The sequence below is a fragment of the Daktulosphaira vitifoliae genome, unplaced genomic scaffold (genome assembly GCF_025091365.1).
Source record: "Daktulosphaira vitifoliae isolate Bord-2020 unplaced genomic scaffold, ASM2509136v1 Scaffold_3, whole genome shotgun sequence".
Taxonomy (NCBI): domain Eukaryota; kingdom Metazoa; phylum Arthropoda; class Insecta; order Hemiptera; family Phylloxeridae; genus Daktulosphaira; species Daktulosphaira vitifoliae.
In genome coordinates, this window is record NW_026099574.1 from 6,710,114 (window position 1) to 6,735,462 (window position 25,349).

The window sequence follows — 25,349 nt, forward strand, 5'->3', positions numbered from 1 at the left end:
GGTCGCGGACATCGAGTCGGGCGACGGTTACGTAGTGGCAAGGATAGACGGCATGGACGTCTTGAGCTGCTACGCGCCGCCCAGCTTGCCGATCGCCGGACTCCTCGGGTCCGTGTCCTCCTGCCTACGGGCCAGGAGGCTCGGGCGGCCGCGCGACGGCAGAGGGGAGCTCGTGGCCGGGGATTTTAACGCTCACTCCCCGGTCTGGGGGTCGGCGGACACGAATCAGCGTGGCGAAGAGCTGTTGGACCTGATGTCAGCCCTCGGGCTGGTGTCGGCCAACAGGGGATCCACCCCGACGTTCGAGGGTCACTCCTCGAGCTCGGTGGTGGACGTCACGCTGGTGTCCCCGTCACTGCACCCGCACGTGACCGGCTGGTCGGTTCTCCCGTACAGGGAAAACCTCAGCGACCACCGGTACATCGTGTACGAGTGCGGTGATGGCGGCCGTCCCCCTCGAGCCGTGCCTCGCGTGCCGTCACGCGGTGGGCGAGTGGGCTGGCGAGACGGACCTACCACGGACGTCGACGCTTTTGAGACGGGCTTATTGCTCGCTCAATGGTCGGCGCCCGCGGTACCGGACCGGCGNATGTGTCGAATGTCAACGAGCCAAAATCACGCGACATGTCACAGCACCCCTTGGGTCATTTTCTCTACCGTCTCGAAGATTTGAGCATGTTCATTTAGATTTAATAATTATGCCTTATTCCGAAGGATTTCGTTACTGCCTCACGTGCATCGATAGATTTACTCGATGGCCTGAAGTAGTTCCATTGGAAAATCAAGAAGCGGAAACTGTAGCACGAGCCTTCTATACACATTGGATTGCAAGATTTGGTACCCCTCTTCGTATCACAACAGATCAAGGAAGACAATTCGAGTCATGCCTTTTCAAGCAACTTAATTACCTGACTGGTACGAACCATCTTAGAACTACGGCCTATCATCCTTCAGCAAATGGCATGGTGGAACGATCCCATCGGCAGCTTAAAGCCGCTATTAAATGTCATCAGAATAATCGATGGACAGAAACTCTTCCGACAGTCTTATTGGGTATCCGAGCAGCTTGGCGTGACGATCTTAAATCCACCTCGGCAGAATTAGTCTATGGAGAGCCACTTAGACTCCCTGGTGAATTCCTCACGTCAAATAATAATACCGCCAAGTGCGACGACGCAGCTGAGTTTATCAAAGACCTTCGACATCACATTCAGCAGATCCGACCAGTCAATGGTACACGACATGGCGAGAAGAAAAATTTCGTTTTCAAGGATCTAGCAACCACAGAGTACGTATTCATTCGACATGATGGGCCCAAAAACGGAATTCAAATGCCCTATGATGGTCCCTATCGAGTCATAAGTAGGAACGAAAAAACTTTTGTTATTGATATTAATAAGAAGAAAGTTACAGTTACTATAGATAGACTTAAACCAGCATACATCATGGCAGATGAATACTCTAAGGAAAATATTCCGAAAAAGATCCAGACACATACACCCATTACCATTCCCAGGGAGGATCAAAGGACACGTTCCGGAAGAAGAGTCCATTTTCCAGACCGTCTTCAAGTAGGCTCCGCTTGACTCCGTCACTGGTAGGGGAGTGATGTAGCGACCAAAACATACGCAACGAATATTCTCGAATGTTCTCGTTATCAAAAACCTTCGAGAAACTTCGATAACGCCATAAGATAACCTACGCGGGTATAGAATATTCTAGAATTAGCGAGAGCCTTATCGGAGCTATATATATATCGGAAGAATCAGTCAGTGAGTTAGTTCAGTTCAGACTGTCTAGTCCGCGATACGCTACACGACCGCTACACCCCGCCGCTGTTGTCATCGTGTATTATGTTTACTTCGATTATTTTATTTTTCCTTACTGTATATACATATATTTTCTTTTAGTGTTTATACGTCTATTTTCGTGTTATAATTTTGTTTAATAAAAGTCTACCGCCATTTAAATAATTGTGTGTTGTAAGATATAACCCACAAAATGAATTTTTTTTTTAATAAATTTTTTTTAAATTAACACCAATAATAACTTATTAAAAATTATAAAATTATGTCATAGATCTTAAATGGTTATTTATTTTATATAAAATTTGCATCTTTTTAAGCACATGAATACAAAAAATGGTAATTAACTCGTGATGAGTCCTACATAAACGACAGATATTTTTTGTTTTATTAATAAATCATATAATAATTATTTAAAATTAGTTTCTTAACTATAAAATTAAAATCTTGTAATCCTTTTTGAAATTTAATTTTCAAAAAAACAAATTTTTTTAATTTTGAATGTATGAGCTTTATTCTGTAGTATGATAAACTATATGCATACATAAATATAGTGTATGGTATAGAACGCCTTTAGAAGGATCTAGTTGATCAGTTGTTACAAAGATCATTGATTATATTATTTCGTAAGACAGCTGAACAACAGCATCTTGCTTTACTCACCCCCTTGCCCACCCATCAAGACAAGTCGATGACCTCTGTGTCGGTTTTCATCCGTGTACACTTCATTGTCGTAAGTCAGTCATTCGATTTGTTTTATGTGTCATTATTTTTCTGTAGCAAGCGCCTTCGCTTTAATAGTAAAACGTTTGGCCATTGTACGCCATAGTTTTTTATTACTTGTTTATTGCACCATTGTGCTTAAAGTTTACGTGCCCTTGCAAGCCATTAGTAATTGAGCCCTGACCATCATTAAATATCTGCTTTGCCGTAGTCGCCTTTTTGCGGTCTGTTCTCATCTGCCATTACGTACCTGGATTTACACTCTGACTCGTCATACTCAGATGTTCGACACCATTACCACAAAATCTCATACAGTCCACTCATCATCATCAATAGCTTCATATATTCAGCTGAGTTTATATTATTTTTTAATGTTATTTATTGTTTATTTTAATTTAGATTAATTATTTTGTTTTATGCCTCTTCGACGGTTATTAGTGTTTAAGGGCCCCCCGTTACCCCTTAAATTTAAGATACTCTCTGAGGAATTTCTAATATATGTGATTATTTTTTATTTAATTATTGTCTACTCTCGTTTACTTATTGGTTGTATAGTTAGCCGTCATCTCTTAGGTGATTCACTCCCGCATCAATATCAACGTTTTTTAAACAGGCTTAAGGTAAAACGGCATTCTAGTGCGGTGCACAACTAGCCGTCCTACGGTCTAGCTGACTCGTACACAACATATAGAATGATTGATTCATTGATCATTATATTTTTTCTGAAATAATAAAATATATAGGGAACTTTTCTTTAGTTTTTTGAGCTAGTATTTTTTGAAGTGAATATATATTTTTTAAATCCATAATAAATTAAAATTAAAATTTCCTTATTCTGATATTACTGGAATCTTTTAAAATATATGTCAGTGTTATTAAAGTAACAGTTGAACAAATATTTTAGTTTAATATAATTCGAGTTTTAATTTATTATTCTATTGTAATATATAGATTAATCGTTTAACTAGTCCATCTATTCAGCACTAAATTTTTTTTTACCCAATTAGGAACAGCGGCGTAAGGTGTGAACAGAATCCATATAACAAATTTTTGAACATAATTCATTTTGCTACTGAATGACTCAATTAAAATTTTTCTGTCATAAATATTTTATGATTTACCCTATAAAATTTATTTTCAACTTAATTAATGCTAATTCCTATGTAATTGTCGAGCTATAATATATTCATAATAAAAGCTAATAAAAAATAAAAATACATAATTAATGTTCAATTTTAAATTTATATTTTACAGAAGAAAAATAAACATTTTATACGTGATGAAATAGCAAAAAAATATTTGTTTGATCGATCTTTAAAGTATATGATCTTGCTATATGTATATGCCTTTAATGCTATAAATACTCAAGATAATTCAACATCATTTTGGGGAAGGTTATTAGAAGTTTCTAAAAAAATAGCAAAAGTATTGTTTATATTGGATTGCAAAAATAATATACATGTCGATTTGTACATGTATATAAATTTAAAGAGCGATAGACTGATGCAATTAAAAGCATTGGCAGAAGTATGCGCAACATATTTTATGAAAATAGGAGAATTGGAAAAATATGATTTTCCATATGAACTTACAACTTCCGATCTTTGCGATAATCCCATACTACCACAAGATATAATAAATGAATTATTAAATGGATTTCCCAAACAACAAAATGAAAATTCATACAATTTTCTTGATATACCAGAAGATTTAGATAAAATAATGGAAAATTTAGAATTAATTTTAAGTTTAATTAATGCAGAATATAACGCAATTGTTTATTAAATTTGTAACTTTTCATAAATTATTTGAATAGGGTATAATTTTGGTTTTACATAGTAAATAAATGTGCTATAATCTGCTTACATTATTTATGCAAATTTAAAATAATAGCAAATACATATTACCTTCTTTTTATTGATTAAATATTAATTAAAAAATAACTTATTTACATATTGATATAAAATATACTATATTATAAATACATAGTGTATTTCAATAAGCAATCAATAAACCCAACCCAACTAAATTCGTACTTTATTAACTTTATCTTACTTCTACTTATTCTCAATCCCTTTCTTCCAAGAGCTTATCTTCACATCTCTAGCCTTTGATTGATTTTGTCCTTATTTTCTCCTATTAACACTATATCTCTAGCGTACAACATTCACCAAAGTACCTCACCTTGTACGTTTCTAGTTATTTCATCCATAACTTAATCAGAACTTTGGTGCGCTCATACTCTTATCCTAAAACCTTTGTTATACCACCTACACTTTTTATCCTGGTATATATTCTAATTTATTATTTTATCCCTATACATTATCCTCTATTATATTAATGTACCCTTTCAAGGCTCCTCGAAAGAAGGAAACTGAGTAACTATTAGTAAAGATAGAATTTCTACAATGTTACCATTTTACCTCCGAGTTACGTTCTCTCATGCAATGTAATCTTTATACTATATGTTATTGACACTTTAATTTTGTTCATCCGATTATTTGAATTTGTCGCTTTTACTACTTAGCTCGTTTGACTCCAGTATTAATTTTCTCTAATATCTTTTCTCCGAATTCAAATTAATCAATGAAATTGTCACCAATTTATTATTTAGTTTTTAATTTAGTATTCTACAATTAATTTTTGTATTATATTAGTAATCGGATATTATCATTACACATTTTCGGTCGCATATTTCTACTCGCCTAAGTAACATAAGTTACAAAGTGTTGGCTAAAAATTGTTATCAGTCATTCATTTACTTTATTTAGTTGTCTATTTAATGATCTATTTAAAAAAATTAAATTGGTAATATTATAAGGGGTAGAGAGCATATCTATAACTTATTTATCAAGCGATACAATTAAAAGTTTGTAACGTAATAAAGTTATCATGAGTATAAGGTCACAGGTAACCATATTCAAACAGTGCGCGTCGTCTATCTGTAGGGTCAGTGTTGCATATACACACATGGTTAGTTATTAGACAATCACTTTCCCAATCACCTGTGATCCTTGTCCATACCACATTAGAATGGTCACACTGTCAACTACCCTTTCCATGTGCTATCGAGCCGGTTTGAAAAATTACGGTTATGTTCAAAAAGAATCTCTCATCATCATTCAATTCACTTTTTCCTCTTCATCGTGTAATACATTTTGGCCTGTTGGTGTCAACCAATTTTTTGTCTTTTTTCTGTTCTCTTTTCAAGAAACCAAAGATGGAAGAATAAATTTTCATTTTGTCTTGGCCATTATTATGGCAATACCTCAAATCAATAACCTGGACTTGGACAACATCAATTAATTGTAATGTGGTATATTTCTTCTGTTCTTTTCTCTGTTTATCTGTTATCCGTTTTAACATGTTATTTAAGTAATTTGTTTATGAGTGATGTGACTATGTGGTCACAAATGTTAGTTACTGACTATATAAATTAAATATAATTTTATATTATAAGCAATGGTCAATCCGTCTATTTTTTTTCTCTCTCTTTTCTTTATTTCATGAGCTGACAGTTTCCTCAGGTGTCGTCAGGATGGACATGGTGAACATCTCAATGAGTCATTACATTTATGTAGATGATACTCATTGACGTTGGTGACATGTCCACTATACCCTGACGCATGCGTTGGATCTGTCATGCTCATGTTTTTCCTCTTTTGCTCTGTTATATTGTGATTATGACATTTGAAATTTAGTATACTCCACCAAATAATTTATTCCAGTTCATATAGTTTTATAGCTGGTGACTAGTTCTCATCAGGAACACTGACATGATAAAAAAAAAAAGAAATAGATCATTATGTTCAGACTTTATTAGTCATGAATTATGATACTTTACAAAGAACATAGGTTTTTAAATGCCTGACTGTCTATAGACAACTTATACGTAATATTGGTATCAATCACTATATAGTGTCTTAATTTTTAATTATAAACAGACTGTAAATTCCTCTGATATCCTTGACCATAACTAAATTACTATTAATCTATTCAATATCTTACTGTAGTGTTTTTTTGTTCCCTATATTTAGGACCTATGTTTTTAATTAATTAATTTGTTTTTATGTACAATTCTCTTTTAAATATTTTTATTATATTATAAGAACAAGATATAAAATTGCTTGTAGTGTTTACTAAATTTTAATAACGGTTCTAAATCATATTTTATTAATTACCTTTTTCTCCTAGGATAAGGTACCAAAATTCCTGGTGCTCCGGCTCTGCCTCGGCCCAAGGTGGACCCTCTTCGGGGATCTTGTAAGTTTAACTTACAAGTTTTTCTTCATCCATAATACAGTAAACGAAAAACTTTTTAATGTTTAAGCAAAATAGAATAAAAGGGGACAAACATATTTCATAGTACCGAAACTGGAAAATGCGTCAGGTTGGTGTAAAATAAGTGCACGAGACGCAGTTTATATTATTCAAGCAACAGTTGAAGCTTAATGTCTTATTATAAATAAGTGTTCAGTACATATATGCCGCAATTGAGGCTTATTAAACATAGTCTAAACTCTATGTTGTGTTAATACCGCATCTAATATAGAACGTTTAAAAGATTGGTGTCCTTTTATGCTCTAAAAAATTACCAGAGCAAAAATATGAGAAAGACTTATTGTTTTTACTAACGCTATCACATCTAAGAATTGATTTTGCGCGATGTTTTCGAAACAAAACTACTTCATGATATTCTCATGTTAAAAAAATTAAAAAAATTTGTAATAACATTGATGTTTCTAATACGACCTGTGGAATAGATGACGTCGAATGTTTCTTTGCACTTGAAAATTTGCAAAATTATATTTACCAGTTTTCTCGGGAATTGTTAGAGACGATTATAAATAATTGCTACAGTTCTCTATAATTTTGTTTAAATGGTGACTCAGATAAAAAAATAAAATACAATCTCCTGGAGCCATGCACTAAGCTCATTGGATGAGCAAAACAATATATTCATAAAATTTAAAAAAAAAAATTTTAATTCAAAAATTATTGATATCTATCTTTTCATGAGTAATTGATTTTTTTTTTTTGAAAAAATTGTAGTTTCTTTTTCATTGAAGAGTAGTATTTAATTTTTTTAACGTTTCCATATTAATATTGATGGTTTTTATTTACATGGGGAAAAAATTACTAAAGAACCCTACTGAAAGAGCATAATATATGATTTTCATAGTTTAACAGTAAACTATTAAATAGCCGAGTTACTTTTACACTGTGTCCAAGAGCATAGATAATTATATGCTAATTGCAAAAAAGAATCATTAAAATCTAATTCTTATATATATTTTTGTTATAATTTGGGAATTATATTGAATTAAACATTTTATATTTTATGTAGTAATTTTTTTTAAAAAGCCAGGACCCTGGCCGCCACTCTAGTGACGTTGCGGTATGCGCACACCGTCCGGAGAGCGGCCCTCTTCTGGACCGGGTTCAGCGCTTTCACGTTTTTGGGCGAGTACTCCAGTATACCCCCCATACCGGGGACCCGTAAAGGAGGACTGAGTGAACGACGCTAAATAGCAGTCGGCGTCGAAGTTCTCTCGGTCCCTCGATGTTCGGCATGAGTCCCGCCAGGCGGTTCATGACCCTCTGAGCCCACTGGTCCGCACATTCTATGTGGGGTCCTAACATCAACCTGTCATCGATGAGCAGGCCCAGATAGCTCATGGTCCGTTTCAGCGGGACATCAGTCCCCGGTACGGTCAGCCTTGGTGGCACGTACCACCTGTACTTTCGCGTAAACAAAACCACTTCGGTTTTGTCCAACGCTAGGCACAGGCCGTTCCCTGCGAAATAAGCAGTCCATTAATTTGGACTGACGAATAAGCGGTCGCGGACAGCGAGCCGCCCAGACGCTTGTTAATTCTGTAGATATACAGGGTAGCCGTGAAATAAGTCTTTATGGACGAATAAGCGGTAGCATTTGGGTGAGAATGGAGAATTATGGCAACGCAACTAGTGAAGTTAGCCGCTCACTGGCCGGAGGGACTGGCTATGAGGGCATCCCCTCAAATCATATATATTTATGAAATGGCAACGAATGGAGTTAAAGTTACTACATCAGTACCTTAAACCACAAACCCCGTGATTGGCTTGAAGAGCCTGCCTCAACACTCCTGCATTTGGCGTGTATTCGTTTGATAACGACATCTGGTTATCGAATCCCCTGAATTCGGCGAACGCCCGGACGAGCCTCCACGCCTCCCGGCTCTTCAACCGTGGAGAAGTGAACTTGTACCTGCCCGTGAACAAAACCGCTTCGGTCTTGTCCAGGGCGAGGCTAAGTCCACTCCCCTCCTGCTGGATCCAGGCGGAGACTGCGCTGAGCGCGCAGTTTGCCCAGAATCCAGCCTCCTCGGACGATGCGCCTTCTGCCACAGCAGAGGCCCGAGAACTGACCCTTGCGGGACGCCACCCGTAACAGGTCTGATTCTCGGGCCCGCGTCGCTCTCGTAGGAGATGACCCGATCGCTAAAGTACGACCGGATCATCCGTCCAAGTACGGAGGCACCTGCAACGCGTCTAACGCTCTAAGGATGTGTGACCATCGTACGGAGTTGAACGCGTTTCTGATATCCAGGCACACCGTCACTCCGAATACCTGCTCAGTTTTGGTCCTGAGAGCCAAGTCCCTGAAGAGGGAGGCTGCGTCGTCCGTCGACCTCCCTTTCATGAAACCATACAACGGCCAGCCCGCCGACGACGGCCAGGTGAGCCTCGATCCGGGTGACGTGCAGGCGCTCGAAGATCTTCCCCAAGTCGTCCAACATGCAGATCAGTCGGTACGACGAGGGGATACCTTCGGGCTTGTCACCCTTCCTCAGTAGCACCAGCCTGGCCTTCTTCCACTTCGTTGGGAATTCACCCTCCAAGAGGCAGGGGTTCGCGACGGTGCGTATCCAATCCGGATATCTGGAATCGTGGACCAACCGCCACACCCGGTTTGGAATCGCGTCGGGGCGGGAAACTGTATACCGGCCCCGCACACGCTCCACCGCCACAACTACCTCTGGGATGGTGAATTCCACCACCGACACGTCGTCCCCGAACGCCGGGGGAGGCAGGGGCGGATGTGTCGGAAAGAGTGTGTCTACCGCCCTTTCCAGCACTTCCGCCTCCAGCTGACCGGAAGCCGGTGGACCGCGGAGCTTCCGCATAACGACCCGATAGGGTTTCCCCCACGGGTCGTGGTTCACCGACTTCACGAGTTCGGCACAGCACTTCGCTTTGGCTCGCCTGATGGTGTGCTTCAGCCCTTTTTTGGGGACGTCCACAGGTCCGGGGATTCAGGGTCCCGCGGCTAACGGTTGGAGCGCGTCATGGCCCTCCTGACCCTGACGCACTCCTCATGTTTGGCCGCCACCTCGACGTTCCACCAGTGGACTGGTGGTCCGCGAGTCGACGGCGGTCGTTTGCCCGGAAGGGCGAAGTCGCAAGCTACAACGACCCTCCGGTCCAATTACTCCGTGGTACCACGGGCGCCGACCATTAAGCTAGCAGTAAGCCCGTCTCGAATGCGTCAACGTCCGTGACTGGTCTGACCCGCCAGCCCACTCGCCCACCACGAGACTGCACGCTGGGCAAGATTCGGGGCGGACGGCCGCCATCGCTGCACTCGTACACGATGTACCGGTGGTCGCTGAGGTTTACCCTGTGCGGGAGAACCGACCAGCCGGACACATGCGAGTGTAACGACGGGGACACCAGCGTGACGTCCACTACCGAGCTCGAAGAGTGACCCTCGAACGTCGGGGTGGAGCCCCTGTTGGCCGAGACCAGCCCGAGAGCCGACATCAGGTCCAACAGGTCTTCGCCACGCTGATTCGTGTCCGCCGACTTCCAGACCGGGGAGTGGGCGTTAAAATCCCCGGCTACTATCTCTCCTCGACTGTCCCGCGGTCGCCCGAGCCTCCTCGCTTGCAGGCATGAGGAGACGGGCTCGAGGAGTCCGGCGATCGGCAAGCTGGGCGGCGCGTAACAGCTTAAGATGTCGATGCCGTCTATCCTCGCTACTACGTACCCGTTGCCCGACTCGATGTCCGCGACCGATCCGGCGTGCGGGTCCGAGACGATGCACACGTCGGTGTCCTATCTCATACGCCGCCCGCCGGACCAGGTCTTGGGCAGCCCGACAGTGGTTGAGATTCGTTGATGACTTCGTTGACCATGGTCGGAGTCGCAGTCATTTACTCCGCAGTGTCATTCCTCTTCTTCCGGCGGGGCTCGGCTGAGCTTCTTAGGTCGGCCAGAGCCTGGCACGACAAAGATATTTGCTCCAGAATGAATGCCAAATGAGTATTCGGTACCTCCTTCATGAGGTTTCCCTCTACCTCCGCGGCTCTGGAGAGAGAGACGAGGTGGTTGAGGCCAGCGTCAAACGTCTCCTCATCATCAGGACTCTCGTCCTCCCGTACTGCCACTCTCCTCTTCCCCGGATGACGCTTTGGGGGCGTCTCCTCCCGGAGTGGACTAAGTGCCGTAGACTCTTCCCACCGTAGAGTAGACGTGCCTACTTCTCCAAAAGACGGCTCCGCCTCCTCCTCCCTTGGTCCGTCACCGGCACGCATAGCTTCATCCTCGCCTATATCCGCATTCATTAATTCGGGCGGACTATGTCCCTCCATGGGCGAGTTTCCCGACCCACTACCACCATTCTGGGCTAGCCAGTTGGCATAATCATACGCCTCGACGGCGTCTCTTAGACCTATACCTATGGCGAAGAGAGTGAGATCACTCTTATGCCGAGATAGGATCTCGGTGAGGGCGAGTCTAGCGGCCTTAACAAGACGATCGGTCGCGTTGTCGCTGTCCCCCCTCAGCGCAGAGACGCAGCGAGACATGAGGTTCGCCCGCTCTGACTCTTCCACCACTCCATCAAAGTGATCGTATGATAGAGTCCTTCCTGGCTAAAACCGCTACCCGCCGCGAGGTCCTCACGCATCATATGTAGTATGGAGTCTACGGACATGCAGAAGTCCCTGGAGGACCGGAAGCCTCCATGCGGTAAGAACTCCAAACTTTCGCATTCCAACCTCGGCTGGATTTGGGTCCATTTCTCGTGTTCGGAGCGGGACAAAGGAATCTCGTTGCTGAAACGATTCCTTATGTCCGACCACTCCTCCACCAGTTCCCGATTGATGCCTACGCATCCAGCAGTAACCTCGGTGTCCCTAAGGACACCGGAGGATGCCTGTTCCCCACATCCTCCAGCAGTAACTTGGGCGCGAACGCCCCCTGGACCCTGCCTCAACAGTCCAACGGTTTTTCCGCAGTCGCTGGATAACGACCGGGTCAAGCCTGCGTTAGCACTTTCCCCAGCCGGTTCTGGAGTCTCCGAAACTCCTGGCACCGTAACAGTTTTTTTATCCTGGTGTCCTTCCATATTTGGTTTTGAGGGTGTCCTTCCCTGCGTTTTATCTGCCGCCAGGGGATTTGTTTTCGGTGTTACCTTCACCTAGGTGGTCGCCTTACCAGGCTATCGGACCCACCTGCCCGTTGTGAAATTACCCTCGATCGCTACCGCTTATTCGTCCACTTTTGGAGTGGCTTATATCATGGCTACCCTGCATATCTGCAGGGTTAACGAGCGATCGAGGGGCTCGCTGTCCGCGACCGCTTATTCGTGACTCCAAATGAATGGACTGCTTATTTCGCAGCTAACCTGCATATCTGCAGGCCGTTCCTCTATCCGCAACCTGAGGACGCGCCCGATTCCCCGAGCTAGGGACGCTGCGCTCGTGCCGACGTTTCGTAGCCCCGCAGAGCCCGATCACGCCGACACTGTAGCGCAGCGAGACGGAACACCTCGGACCCTTGTCTCCAAGGATCCTCAGCCTACAGGTGACCCATCCCACGCGGATACGGGCAAGACCTGCTAGGCGGGGGGCCAGCCTTGCCGGCACCTCTACCTGGGCGTAACGCCCTTTACCGCCAGAGTTCGCGCTGACCACAAGAGGCCCGATTTCTGGTGGCACCTTGTCCTCTGGACGGCGGAGGGCGTCCAGCAGTGCACTCTACACATCGCCCTCCTCCGTCCATTCCTCTACGTCCAGGAGCATGACGGGCTCTGTCATCACCGGACGGTGGACGCACGCGTCATGCTCCTTCAGGCTGTCAGCGGAGGCTTGAGCGGTGGTAGGAGGTGTCGCCTGCCTAGGGGCTACGCCGCTGAATGGCAAGGACGCCGCGGTGTCCGTAGTCAAACACCCAGCGTCCTTTGACACTCCCTCCACCATGATTTCTCCTTGTAAGTTAGAAATTGACTTTTATTGTTGATAATATAGAAATATATTTTTACTATAATAAAAAATCTTTCTAGGATTTTAAGTTTCACAGGACAATAATAAGATATAATTGCGCTGATAAAACTAAAAAAATTTTAACTCGATAGGCTTCCAAATAATAGCAACAAGGGTTTTTTGTTGCATGATTGTTAACGAGTGCGGTGCTTGTGTTCCATAAAAGACCCAGAACGTGTCCGGATCGGGAAACCGCTCCGGCTCTTCTGTTCTGCTTTGATCTGTGAATAGCGCCCCAGCGCTAAAACGGGTTGAAGTTGTAGGTTAGTCGCAAGGTGATACCACAAACTGGACACTCATGTCCCTAACTTACTAGTCTTGCTCTAACCGTTGACGAGTTAACATCGCTCCCGCGTTTTTGTTCGATTTCTCTTGCAATTCTTTATTGTTTTTTGTGGTTTTTGTGTCTTCCGTTGCATTACCTCGGGAGGAACAGGTGTACGTGTTTGCGAACCCGTGACTTATCCCGTTTGTCTCAAATCGGAGAAAGAGTGCCACGTGAGTACAATTTATACAGTAAATTTTTCTTTTTTTAATATTTCAGGATCGGCTCTTCGTATTGACTCGTGGCTCATACCCTCGGATTGTGCTCGGTCAGACGTCTCCGATAAGTGCGGATTTAACGCCTAAAAGGCCCTGACAGGCCCAGGAATCGCCGAAAACCAAGGTATTTTTGATTTATTTTTATTTATATTGTTTATTTTTGTTGATTTTTCGTTCCATACACTATAGCAACCCCAAGCAACGCTAATCTCATAGCAACGCTAGGATCAGCTGTTTATCGTCTCTGTTTATTTTATTTGTTTACTTTTAATTTTTGATTCTTCATAAATTGCTGAGCAACTACCAATCAAGCCAGAAAGTGAAGAAAGCATCTATCCACTATCTAGCGGATTTATTAGCCTTGCTGCTATAAATATGGGAGAAAGGGACTCCAGCAGCAACGCAGGTGCTAGTAAGAGAAGGAGGAGGGAAGAAAACCTAAGTTCCTGTAGTACTATGGACGTTATTGATATTGAGGAAGATGTAGACTATAGCAGGATACTTAATAGGATACTGAATGCTACTAATAGCATCTCACGAATTATCGGAGAGGAACAACTGAGGAAAGAAAGAACGGTAGGAGTGAAAAGAGATCTCCTTGAAAACATAAATTGGCTGAATGAATATGTGCCCCGTATGGCATTAGGACTGCAGAAAGCTTCAATGCAATGTAAAATATATGAGGCGGAAATTAATAGACTTAAGCAATGTTGCACCTGGCAAGATGGAGATCCAGCCAATCTCTCTAAGCAAACCGAGCACCTCGAAAAAGAATGACGCAACGGTAGGGTCTAGCAATGCGAGTGCGGTGAAATTGAATCAAGTACGGAAAATAAGGTCTGTTCGGAGTACTACTAGGAGAAAGACTAAATTGGACGAATCAAGAATGAGAGAACCGGTACCGGCTTTTTACTTAAATGCACAATCACCGGTGGAAGTTCAAACGGCCCGACAACAAATTTGGCGGGAAATCAAAGGGAAAACAAAAGCACCAAAAATGGATACGATTAGATCCAAGAATGGAAAAGTGATATTGAAAACAGGGGACAGGCAAACAATAGATATTCTAAAAGAAATGACCAATAGGGGAGTACTAAGAGAAGATACTCCAAGACGTCCTCGTGTAATTATTCGGAATGTCAAGAGTGACATAACATTAGAACAATTGCCAGAAATGATTGCCGAACAGAATCCGGACTTATTGACCAGTACTCCGGTCCTTGATAAAATAAAGCCATTATTTAAGAGAGGGCTGAGAGACTCATCTAGTACTGCGTGGATTATTGAGATGACACCCGATATTTATACGAAAATTAAAGAAAGGAGATTGTATATAGGGATGAGCACATGTCCGGTGAGACCATATGAAGAGATAACACAATGTTATAAGTGCCTTGGCTTTGGTCACCCGGCTAAATACTGTACATCTGTGGAAGATATATGTGCGCACTGCTCAGTTAAAGGACACAGAGCGTCGGACTGTCCAAAGAAGACGGAGCAACCGAAATGTGTGAACTGTAAAGGCAAACATGATGCTAGAGACAGGAAGTGCTCGTCTAGGACAAATGCGGTGGCAAATCTGCTTAGCCGTACTAAATATTAATGGATGAGCAAAATATCCTTAAAATAGCACAAATAAATATGGGACGAGCTGAACAGGCAAACGAAGACCCACTAACGTATTGTCAAGAGAATGACATAGACATCGCCTTAGTACAAGAATCGTACACGAGATATGAGAGAATGATAGGTTTGGAAGTCTACCCAATCCGTATTATCATGGGACCACATTATGTGATACCGCGTGGTAATACTAAACGTGTAGGAGCAGCGATTATCGTTTTCAACCCTAATCTAGTGGTGATGGCTAGGTCAGATCTTATGACGACCAATACTGCAGTAGCAAGTCTGTCTTTCAATAATTGCACAATGACAATTATATCAGCATACTTTAAATATAGAACCCCCACAGGAAACCATCTCCAAGAAATGGACAGAATTCTGGAACAACAGTCCGGTCCGTTGATAATAGGTGCTGACGTGAATGCGAGATCATACAGGTGGTTTAACAGACGAACGAATGACAGGGGCAGGCTGGTTGAAGCATGGATAGACGAGAAAGGTCTGGATATCTTTAACAGAAGAAGTGAAGCCTTTACTTTCTCTGGTGCGAGAGGAGATACGAAAATAGATATCACTCTAACGAATAACGATGCCCGCAATACAATTATGAGGGACAGCTGGAGAGTCATCCCAGGAGAAATCTACAGTTACCATAGACTGATTACGTTTGATGTATCCATCGATGGAGTCTTGATACCGGTAATACCGAATAAAAGATTCATCGAACATAGAGCGAACTGGGGCCAATTTCTGGCGAATTTACACCAGGAAGTAGGACTAAAGGATGAAGAGTTCTCAGGGGCATCTATTAATGATAAAGCTGTTCTTATACAGAATACAATATTGAAGGCAGCAAATGGTGCGATTCCTAAGAGACGCCTTAAAAGGAAAGTTGCTCCACCATGGTGGAATGACGAGTTAAGGAGATGTAAACTTGAGATGAGACAAGAATATAGGGCCTGGGAGTTGGCCAAAGGTACAGACTTTGAAAGATCAAGAAGAATGACCTACAATATTGTTAGGGGCTTGTTTAATAGTTGAGGATCTTGGTCAAAACCAAGAATCGGAAGCTACCCGACGTCTGCCCAAATATCGTCCCTATCTCCTTAAATGAGTTTTAATTGCCTGAAGGAGATACAGGCAATCGTGTACCTTAGTTACAGAGGATAGATTATTAAATAAAATTAGACTATTGTTTTATGTCAACGACAAAGTAAAGTTATATTTTAGACGTTTAGTAAATATAAGTTATATGTAATGTACAATACGTCTGACCTGAATCCTAGTACAGTTGGTTAGTAGGTATATCCAAGTGAGACGGAGTTGGTTGGCTATGATGACAATTGGCGATAGACGAGTCGTTGAATAAAACAAGTTAAGTTATAAATAATATAAATAAGACGTAAGTAATAATATTGAAAACTATGTCTATAACGGCCACTCAAACACAACTGCCCTTTGTTAGTTCGACGTCAGTAGCTCCGGACTACTGACGAGTAGAATTGTCACATCAGCATCTCCCTCTATGCTAATTAATATGTATTACGAATGAAATAAATAGAAATAAAACGCGTGTAATATAAGTGGTAAGAACATAGTAATAAATGTTCTTACAATAGAATCAGAAATGAATACGTATCAACCATAAGGAGAAATAAACGTACATGGAGAGAATTCGCCTCGTCAATAAAGACGGATATGTGGGATAAATTCTTTAAATGGATAAAGAAGGGCTCTGGGGAACAACATGCGTTGACCGCTAAGATAAAAGATAATGGTGAATACACGAAAGATGTCCAAGAAACGGTACAATTTACCTTCAGTAAGCTTATCTCGACTGACAATACCAACGGTACTCTTATGGAGGAGGTACAGAATAGTGAAATAATGAACTATGAAATCTCTGATAGCATGTTTATGAAATCAATCTGGAGAATGAATCAGAGGAAGGCTCCAAGTGAAGATGGAATTACAGCTAGAATGCTCAGGAGGGCATGGCCAGCAATCAAACATTGGTTAATACTATTGGCCAATAATGTCCTTAGCACCGGAAAATTCACAGCTGTCTGGAGAACAGCAAGGGTTGTTCTGATAAAGAAAAATAAAGATCTAGATGCCTCTATAGTAAAATCATTTAGACCAGTCAGTTTACTTCCCGTAACAGGGAAAGTAATTGAACACTTAGCGGTTAATAAGCTGAATAGCGAGATAGAACTAAATCTCCATCAAGACCAACATGGTTTCACTACAAGCAAATCTACAGAATCAGCCACTGAACAGATGTTTACCTGGGTGAATCAGAGAACTGAAAGATATGTTATTGGTGCATTCCTGGACATATCCGGGGCATTCGATAATGTAGCATGACAACCACTATTACAAGAGATGGAAATCCTGGGTGCTTCCAGGAAATTCATGGAACTTGCGAGTAGCTATCTGTGCAATAGAACAGCGACTTTAATAGAAAGAGGAGTCTCAACCACTGTGACTTTGAGTAAAGGATGTCCACAAGGATTGAATTACGGGCCGTATATGTGGAAGATAGCAGCGAATCCTATATTAACAAGAGACCAGCCCGATTATATTAAAATAATCCTTTACGCTGATGACGTTGCTGTGATAGCTGTGGCAAATTCTAGAAATCTCTCTCTAGCTCTGTGAGAGATCAGATGCTTTTTCGGCTCCTAAGTGTCAATCAATGATGTTTAAAGGATCTCTTGAAACTGATTTCACCATTGGTATGGAAGACTCCAGAATAGAATAGTGAGACGGATCAAATACCTAGGCTTACATATGGCTGAAGGATTGAAATTCAACCAACATGTCTTTCAATTGGTAAATACAGCCGAAGAACTATATAGTAGACTTATGGCGGCGTCAGGTGTAGAATGGGGAAGTGACCAGAAAAACGCGGAGACCATTTATAAAGCGATATTTCTACCTAAAATATTTTATGGGGTTAAATTCTGGGCTACCCATATTAAAGAGCATAGAACCAAAAGCAAATGAGAGTCTACACAAAGAAGGGCACTATTAGCCATAAATAAAGCCTAAAGAACAACGTCCACTATGTCCCTACAATTTTTAGCAGGACAAATTCCGTTAGATTTGCATGTAAGGCTGGAACACAAAAGGAGAACCGATCCTGATGATTATGTCAGATTTAGAGAGGAGATACTTAATGATTGGTAACATCGTGTCAACACCTCGATCAAAGGTAGATGATCTGCAAGAATAATCCCTGACGTGAAAATAAAAATAAGAACACCTGTAGTATCACATTTTAATACATGTAATAATTAATACTTATATTTAATAAAATATATCACCAAATCAGTGTTTCCCCGTGGATAAGATGAATAATAAAATAATACCCTTACACAAGATTTAACCACCCTCTTACGCATTCCATAAAACGCCCACGTAAAAGATTCTATCACATTAACCAATCAAATACAGCAAAAATATATTTCAAGAATCTCATCAGAGATCGCTAAACCAGTTTTGCGGGCTATAAAAAGGCCATTTTCCCCCAAATTCGGGGGGTTCCTCTGCGGCTTCGCTTCCCTTAGTGAGGTTTGTTTCGCAGTGGTACGATTTCTGAACATCCCTCTAGTGAATACTGGGACGCCTTGCCATTCTATCTATACATCTCTACGGCTCTCTGGAATACTCAACCAAGATACAAAAAGCGAATGTGCGTGAGTTTATGTCTCATTCTTAGTTACAATTCTATATGAAATCTACATAATTTTTACCCTCTTTCGTAATTACTGAAAAATATTATACATCTTATTTTCGGTCGAATACTTTTGGTGACATAAATATTCTAACACATATAAAATATTGGTGTTTATTTATTTCTTTTTATTTATATTTATATTCATATATATATAAGCATATTCCAAGGTAATTAATTTGATTGAATTGTATTTATTACTTATTGAAGGGCCACAACCTGGCTGGACAGGGTAATAGTACAATAATATCATAATTACGATTTTAGTTAACCATAAGATTTCTTCATAGTGTCTCTCCACTTATCGACTAGCTAGTCTGATCTCTGCCACAGTGCGGGCAATCGGAGTGTAGGACACTAACATAACTTATCGTGCATAAATCTATAGTACAGTCGCATCTAACCTAGGTCGTCCTACAGGTGATTGAAAAGAAGTAGGCCACATATCATAAGGTTCTTTGCATAAAGACAAAGATATTATTTGAGATCTCGCGTTGGTACATCCAGCTACGAAATACAAATAAATCAGAGTCGAAATATTATACTAAAAACTAATATTTTACTAATATATATTTATAACTAACATCATACTAAACAACTAAAAGTGTCTCTCCACTTATCGACCAGCTAGTCTGATCTATGCCACAGTGCCGGTGATCGGAGTGTAGGACACTAGTATAATCTATTGTGCAAAGAACTGAAATTGAGCTCGCATCTACCCTAGATCACCATTTGGACGACTGAAAAGACGTAGGCCACTTGGAAATAGTTTTGTTGCACAGGACAGTTATGTTGCTTAGAAGTTATTCATTTGCTTTATAAATTATTAAATAATAAATATATTAACGTAAAACATCATATACAAGGTTAAGAACTATACTACATAAATATACAAAAGGTTTTTGCAAAAAGACAGAGTTATAACAAACTTAGATTTCACCTTGGGTAGATTTAATATAGAATTGTACTAGAAAAGTAGTTACACGCGAGTTAATAATAATATAAACCGTATAAATATAATTGCGTACATTAATGCGTGAACGTATACATCGATAATTGTTACATCAACAACATCGTTCATCTCAAGAGAATATCAGGATAATCAGAGGTAAGTGGAACATTTGTTTACATAATAAGTCTATAATAGATCCTTTACTGAAGAATTTTTTAGTAATAAACAATTAGAATAGGATAAGTCATTGAGAATAAACTAAAATATTTTTATAAGAAACACGATACTTGTGACTAGCCGGAAATTAGTGCACGCGTTTCTGTGTAGGAGCTAGGTAGTGACCCTTCTTTGTAATTTCATCTTATTCATACATTAGACGTCTTTACACAAGCATACATACCCCGAGAACCCTTTCTATTTTATTTTATTGTAGTCACTACCGGGTATCTATAGACACTTTTACTTTCCATTGGTACCCATCCTTTTTACACTACGCCCGCTACGATTATTATTTCCTTATTGGCCACCTGTGTTACATTTCTTTACATTTCTTCCCTTTCACACCCCGAACCCCAAACACATTTAACAACATTCCTTTGCCACCCCGACGGTCTTTCTTTTTGTTTATTACACACCATTGACACTAGACTATTATATAACACAATATATGGTGGTCATGGTGACTTCAAAAAGAGCCTGCACATACTTAGATTAGCAAATGATCCAATGTGTGAATGTAGAACTGCTAAGGATACTCCTGAACATGCCTTAACTAACTGCGTGTTAACAGCAACACACAGAACAAGGCTAGAATTAGAATTCCATAGAGCAGGACTCTTATGGCCATCGGAGTTCTCAAATTTAATAAAAAGAAGGAAGATATTTGAAGCCTTCAGAAAATTCTCGAAAGCAAAGCTTGAAGAGAAAAAAGAGAGAAGGACTACCACAAGGTAACTTCAAATGAACACATACATATGGTGAAGTGCTGTGAAATCCTGCAGTGAAGTGAAGTACAGTGCTGTGTAGTGCAGTGGAATGCAGTCATTGATCTTAAATAACTGCAGTGCCCTCCAGCAAGGGGCTTAGAATTCTACTGGGGCAATAATTATGCCGATCGTAAAAGGCGATTATAATAGTCGACGGCTGTGGTCGCTAAAACAGGGGTGGTACCCTTAAAATCCCCAGGCGAGCGTCTGAAGGGGCTAACCTCATCACCCAAGTCAGGTAGACGATGGTTTACCATTGTCGAACAGGCCACCAGCCTGGACTACCGAAAGGAGTCAAAATGGTACTACGGGCGGGGGGGGCCTTGGACACGGTTTGTGTCGTGATCCAGCTCCTCCGGCACCGCGTACGACTCGGCTTCGGCTAAGTACTGTATGTGGTGTGGGCTTGGCTTCGTAGTGGCTGTTGTGTGGGCAACTAGAGTTGCCTGCAACTTTGTGGTTATGGTCAAAAGCTAGACCAAGGACGTGTCGTTGGGTGAGGAGTTTCCCACTTGTTCGGTGAGAGCTGGATTTAAGGGTGAGCACTCACTGACTTCTCGTCCTGCTCTACTGGTGGGAATTAATCACCGGAGGTGTAGATGCCTACCAAAAGCCTTTAGTGGTTAGGATAGGACCACGCCCTTACCTGGGTAAAATAGAGGGTCCTGTCACGGTCGCCATATGTGACGTTCACCGATAATTAACCGTGAGGTTATCACCAATGAAGCACATAAACCCAAACGAAGTTGGATTCACCACTAGCCGAGGCTCAACCAGACCGGAGCATAGTGGAATTTTAAATATAACTGACACACTTGTTGTTTTAATTTACTAAGTTTTTACCTTAACTCTAGGGGAAAAGGAATTAAAAACTGGTAGACAAGTAGTATAGGCGATGATGTTCTATTTTATATCATGAGTTTAACTAAAATAATAATGCCCAAAGTACAATAAAATAAATGTCAGTTACAAATGTTCAAAATAAAATAAAATTACAAATTCTTTTATATAACATATTTCAAGTCATAGATATAATTATTACAAATTATTAAACGAGCTAAAGGACAAATAAAATAAAAGGGACATGAGGGAAAAAATAATCTCTGATACTGCTGTATTGACTATGTTCGATTTGACCAAGGGACAGGATCGTACTTTCCAATATTGAATAAAATAAAATGATTATCATTGCAATAATGTTCAAACTAAGAACATGACATCGGACAACATGGATCTAGGCCTTTTACACCGAGCCTTGAGACTGCTAAGCACGTCTAGATTGGTCCAACACATGTGAGGTTTTATTACACTCAACATAACAAAAATGATATTTTACAATAATTTACCATTAGTAAATGAGAACGAAATTAATACTATCTAGACAATAACACCGCATTACCAATTGCCGAGCAGTTACACTTAATTATATGATGTTCACAATAACTAATTTAATTAACTAATGTGTTAAATAGTACTATTAATGATAGGTCAATTTTTTACGTCACACTTTTAATAATGGTTACTTATTATTTTTTTAAGATAAGTACTTTTTATATTCTTCTTTTGTGCAACATGCATTTTTTTTAAAAATATAGAAAAAAAAATTACAAACAATTTTGTTTTTATTTTTTTTATCCGATTAACCGTTCGTCCGTTACAGCTTATTAAAGTTAAGTGATTTTAGGCCAAATTTCTATTGTCATTTGACTGTATTAAATACAATAGTCATTACTTTTATTTGCTGTAACATAAACCAAATTTTATTGATCAAGTAAAATGACAGGTAAATTAGCTATAACAATTTACTATGCACTAAATGAGTGATAACAATAATAGATTCAAAGCGGGTTTTCGGTGTATTATTAATAGCTAAGTCTATGATTTTGTAAGACTAAAGGAACTAACAAAAATACCGGTTGCACTGCCACCGATATTATGAAACAGAATAAATGACAATATTTTTTCTGGAAGTCAAAATCTTTAAACAATTATAAAACGTAAACGGTTGTTCTGACAAAAAAAATTATATGAACAAAATTGTTTGTAATTTTTTTTCTTATATTATCAAGTCAAAAATAGTTTTTCCCATTTTAAAAAATTATACATAAAAATTTTTATTCCTGAAGGGATAAAAAAAAATTTATTCAATTTCATATTATTGTAGAGTTTTATAAACTTAATAATTTTTCTTTTTACAAAAATTTTAAATAATCAATAGTTTCTGAGAAAATAGGTATCTTACCAGATTTCGATCACACCGTATATATATATATATATATATAAAAAGATATAAATCCTAACAATTTCGTTTTTTTATTATAAAATTATCCACAGAAGCATATAATTTGAGTTAGTTTATTTATTCGCCAAGAGTTCGCAATGTTTTTCAACAAATATGTAATAAACAAAAAGATAAACTGGCGGTAGCAAAGGAATGTTGTTAAGTGTGTTTGGGGTTCGGGGTGTGAAAGGGAAGAAATGTAAAGAAATGTAACAAAGGTGGCCAATAAGGAAATAATAATCGTAGCGGGCGTAGTGTAAAAAGGATGGGTACCAATGGAAAGTAAAAGTGTCTATAGATACCCGGTAGTGACTACAATAAAATAAAATAGAAAGGGTTCTCGGGGTATGTATGCTTGTGTAAAGACGTCTAATGTATGAATAAGATGAAATTACAAAGAAGGGTCACTACCTAGCTCCTACACAGAAACGCGTGCACTAATTTCCGGCTAGTCACAAGTATCGTGTTTCTTATAAAAATATTTTAGTTTATTCTCAATGACTTATCCTATTCTAATTGTTTATTACTAAAAAATTCTTCAGTAAAGGATCTATTATAGACTTATTATGTTAACAAATTTATAACATTCACTTTTTGTATCTTGGTTGAGTATTCCAGAGAGCCGTAGAGATGCATAGATAGAATGGCAAAGCGTTCCAGTATCCGCTAGAGGGATGTTCAGAAATCGTACATAACCACCGCAAGAGAACCACACTAAGGGAAGCGAAGCACCCGATTTTGGGGGAAAATGGCCTTTTTATAGCCCGCAAAACTGGTTTAGCGATCTCTGGTGAGATTCTTGAAATATATTTTTGCTGTATTTGATTGGTTAATGTGATAGAATCTTTTACGTGGGCGTTTTATGGAATGCGTAAGAGGGTGGTTAAATCTTGTGTAAGGGTATTATTTTATTATTCATCTTATCCACGGGGAAACACTGATTTGGTGATATATTTTATTAAATATAAGTATTAATTATTACATGTATTAAAATGTGATACTACAAATAACAGGGAACAATTATATTTAATTAAATAACTTGATCTTATCTAACGTGCAAGGTTATTTCATAATTGTATTCCACACAACATGATCATTAATAATAATTAATAATATTTAATTTTAATTTTAAAGTATTACGTTGCGATTGTTTATTATAATCGTATCCTTTGAATTCATAATAATATAATTTGCAATGCCGACTATATTTTTTCTTTAGTATCGGCAATTTACGAATTTTTCTTGTAACAGTTTTGTTCGTTTAATAACTACGATTGACTATACGTATTTGGCCATGCCTTAGCGGAAGGAAAAGGAGAATATAAAATGTGGAAATTGAGCCTTGCAATATATTAAATAGAAAGAAAGAAAACAACATATATATATATATAATCACAGTATGATATTTTTTCTGTTATGATAAAAAATAACAAACAAACAAGACCCAAATGATAAATAGAATTAGCTAAAATTAATAACGAAAATAATAACATACATTACCTGTTTATAACTAATACATATTATAAGGACTGTAAATCCGTAAAATAACAATAAAAAAAATTATTATTAATTACCAACTGCCGTTTGGAACTGATGAATAATGTGAAATCAGGATACAGGAAGGGAAAATAACACCGTCACATTCAACAAAAACGATTAGCATCTCAATTTAATGACTATGGTGACAAGGTAATACACGACCCAAATACTTGGCATCGATATGACCGAAACGACCAAATGAGAGAGCGCGGAATGAATCCTTCACGACCACTGCCACACACTACCCCAACAGATAAACCAGTTGTGGCATGTCGCGCTCTTGTTGAAGAGATGAAAACTACCAAACTGTTTCACCACGACTGAACATATAATACCAATGTTAAATCCTAAAAATGCGTTAACAAGTAAATGAATATCTCACAATAATTCTACCCAAAGTAATTATAATTGTTGTTTAGTTAAATTTGTGTTTAATTTTTTTAGCCATAAAGTGATATATCTGATATTATGCAATTTAATGATGAATAGGTTCAAAGTTTATTTCAATTAATTAGTTTATATAAATAAATAATAAATAATATTAATTTTTATGGTATAATTAATATGGTAAATAATTATTTAATTTCGTACAGCTGCCTCAAAATACTATTGTATAATATTTTTAATGTCATTTGTCATTTAAACAATACTAACTTACAAAAAGATGCACCACCTAAAATATGTAATACGCTAAAATAAAATATGCCAATAAATAAAATATTTTAGTATACAAAAAATAAATAAAATGTTTTAACGACATAACTATTGTTATATTTCAACAGCCGACCGAGTAACACGTACGTTTAATCGCTCGTGAGTACGCTTATCTATATTTTCTTCCATTTATT

General features: G+C 39.4%; 1 protein-coding gene across 11 annotated transcripts in view; it reads left to right on the forward strand.

The window, feature by feature from the left end:
• Positions 1 to 25,349, forward strand: part of LOC126903067 (uncharacterized) — a 60,285-nt gene that overhangs the window by 17,963 nt on the left and 16,973 nt on the right. For 3 of the 11 annotated variants that reach the window (XM_050681022.1, XM_050681021.1, XM_050681020.1), the window contains exon 8: positions 3,783 to 4,444. The exons of 3 other annotated variants lie outside the window; for them this stretch is intronic. In XM_050681022.1, the coding sequence (XP_050536979.1) occupies positions 3,783 to 4,313 (531 nt within the window). In that variant the 3' untranslated portion in view covers positions 4,314 to 4,444. Of the gene's footprint in view, positions 1 to 3,782; positions 4,448 to 25,349 lie in introns of those variants that run through there. 5 more of the 11 variants (XM_050681031.1, XM_050681030.1, XM_050681028.1 and 2 more) reach the window with 3 other exon arrangements.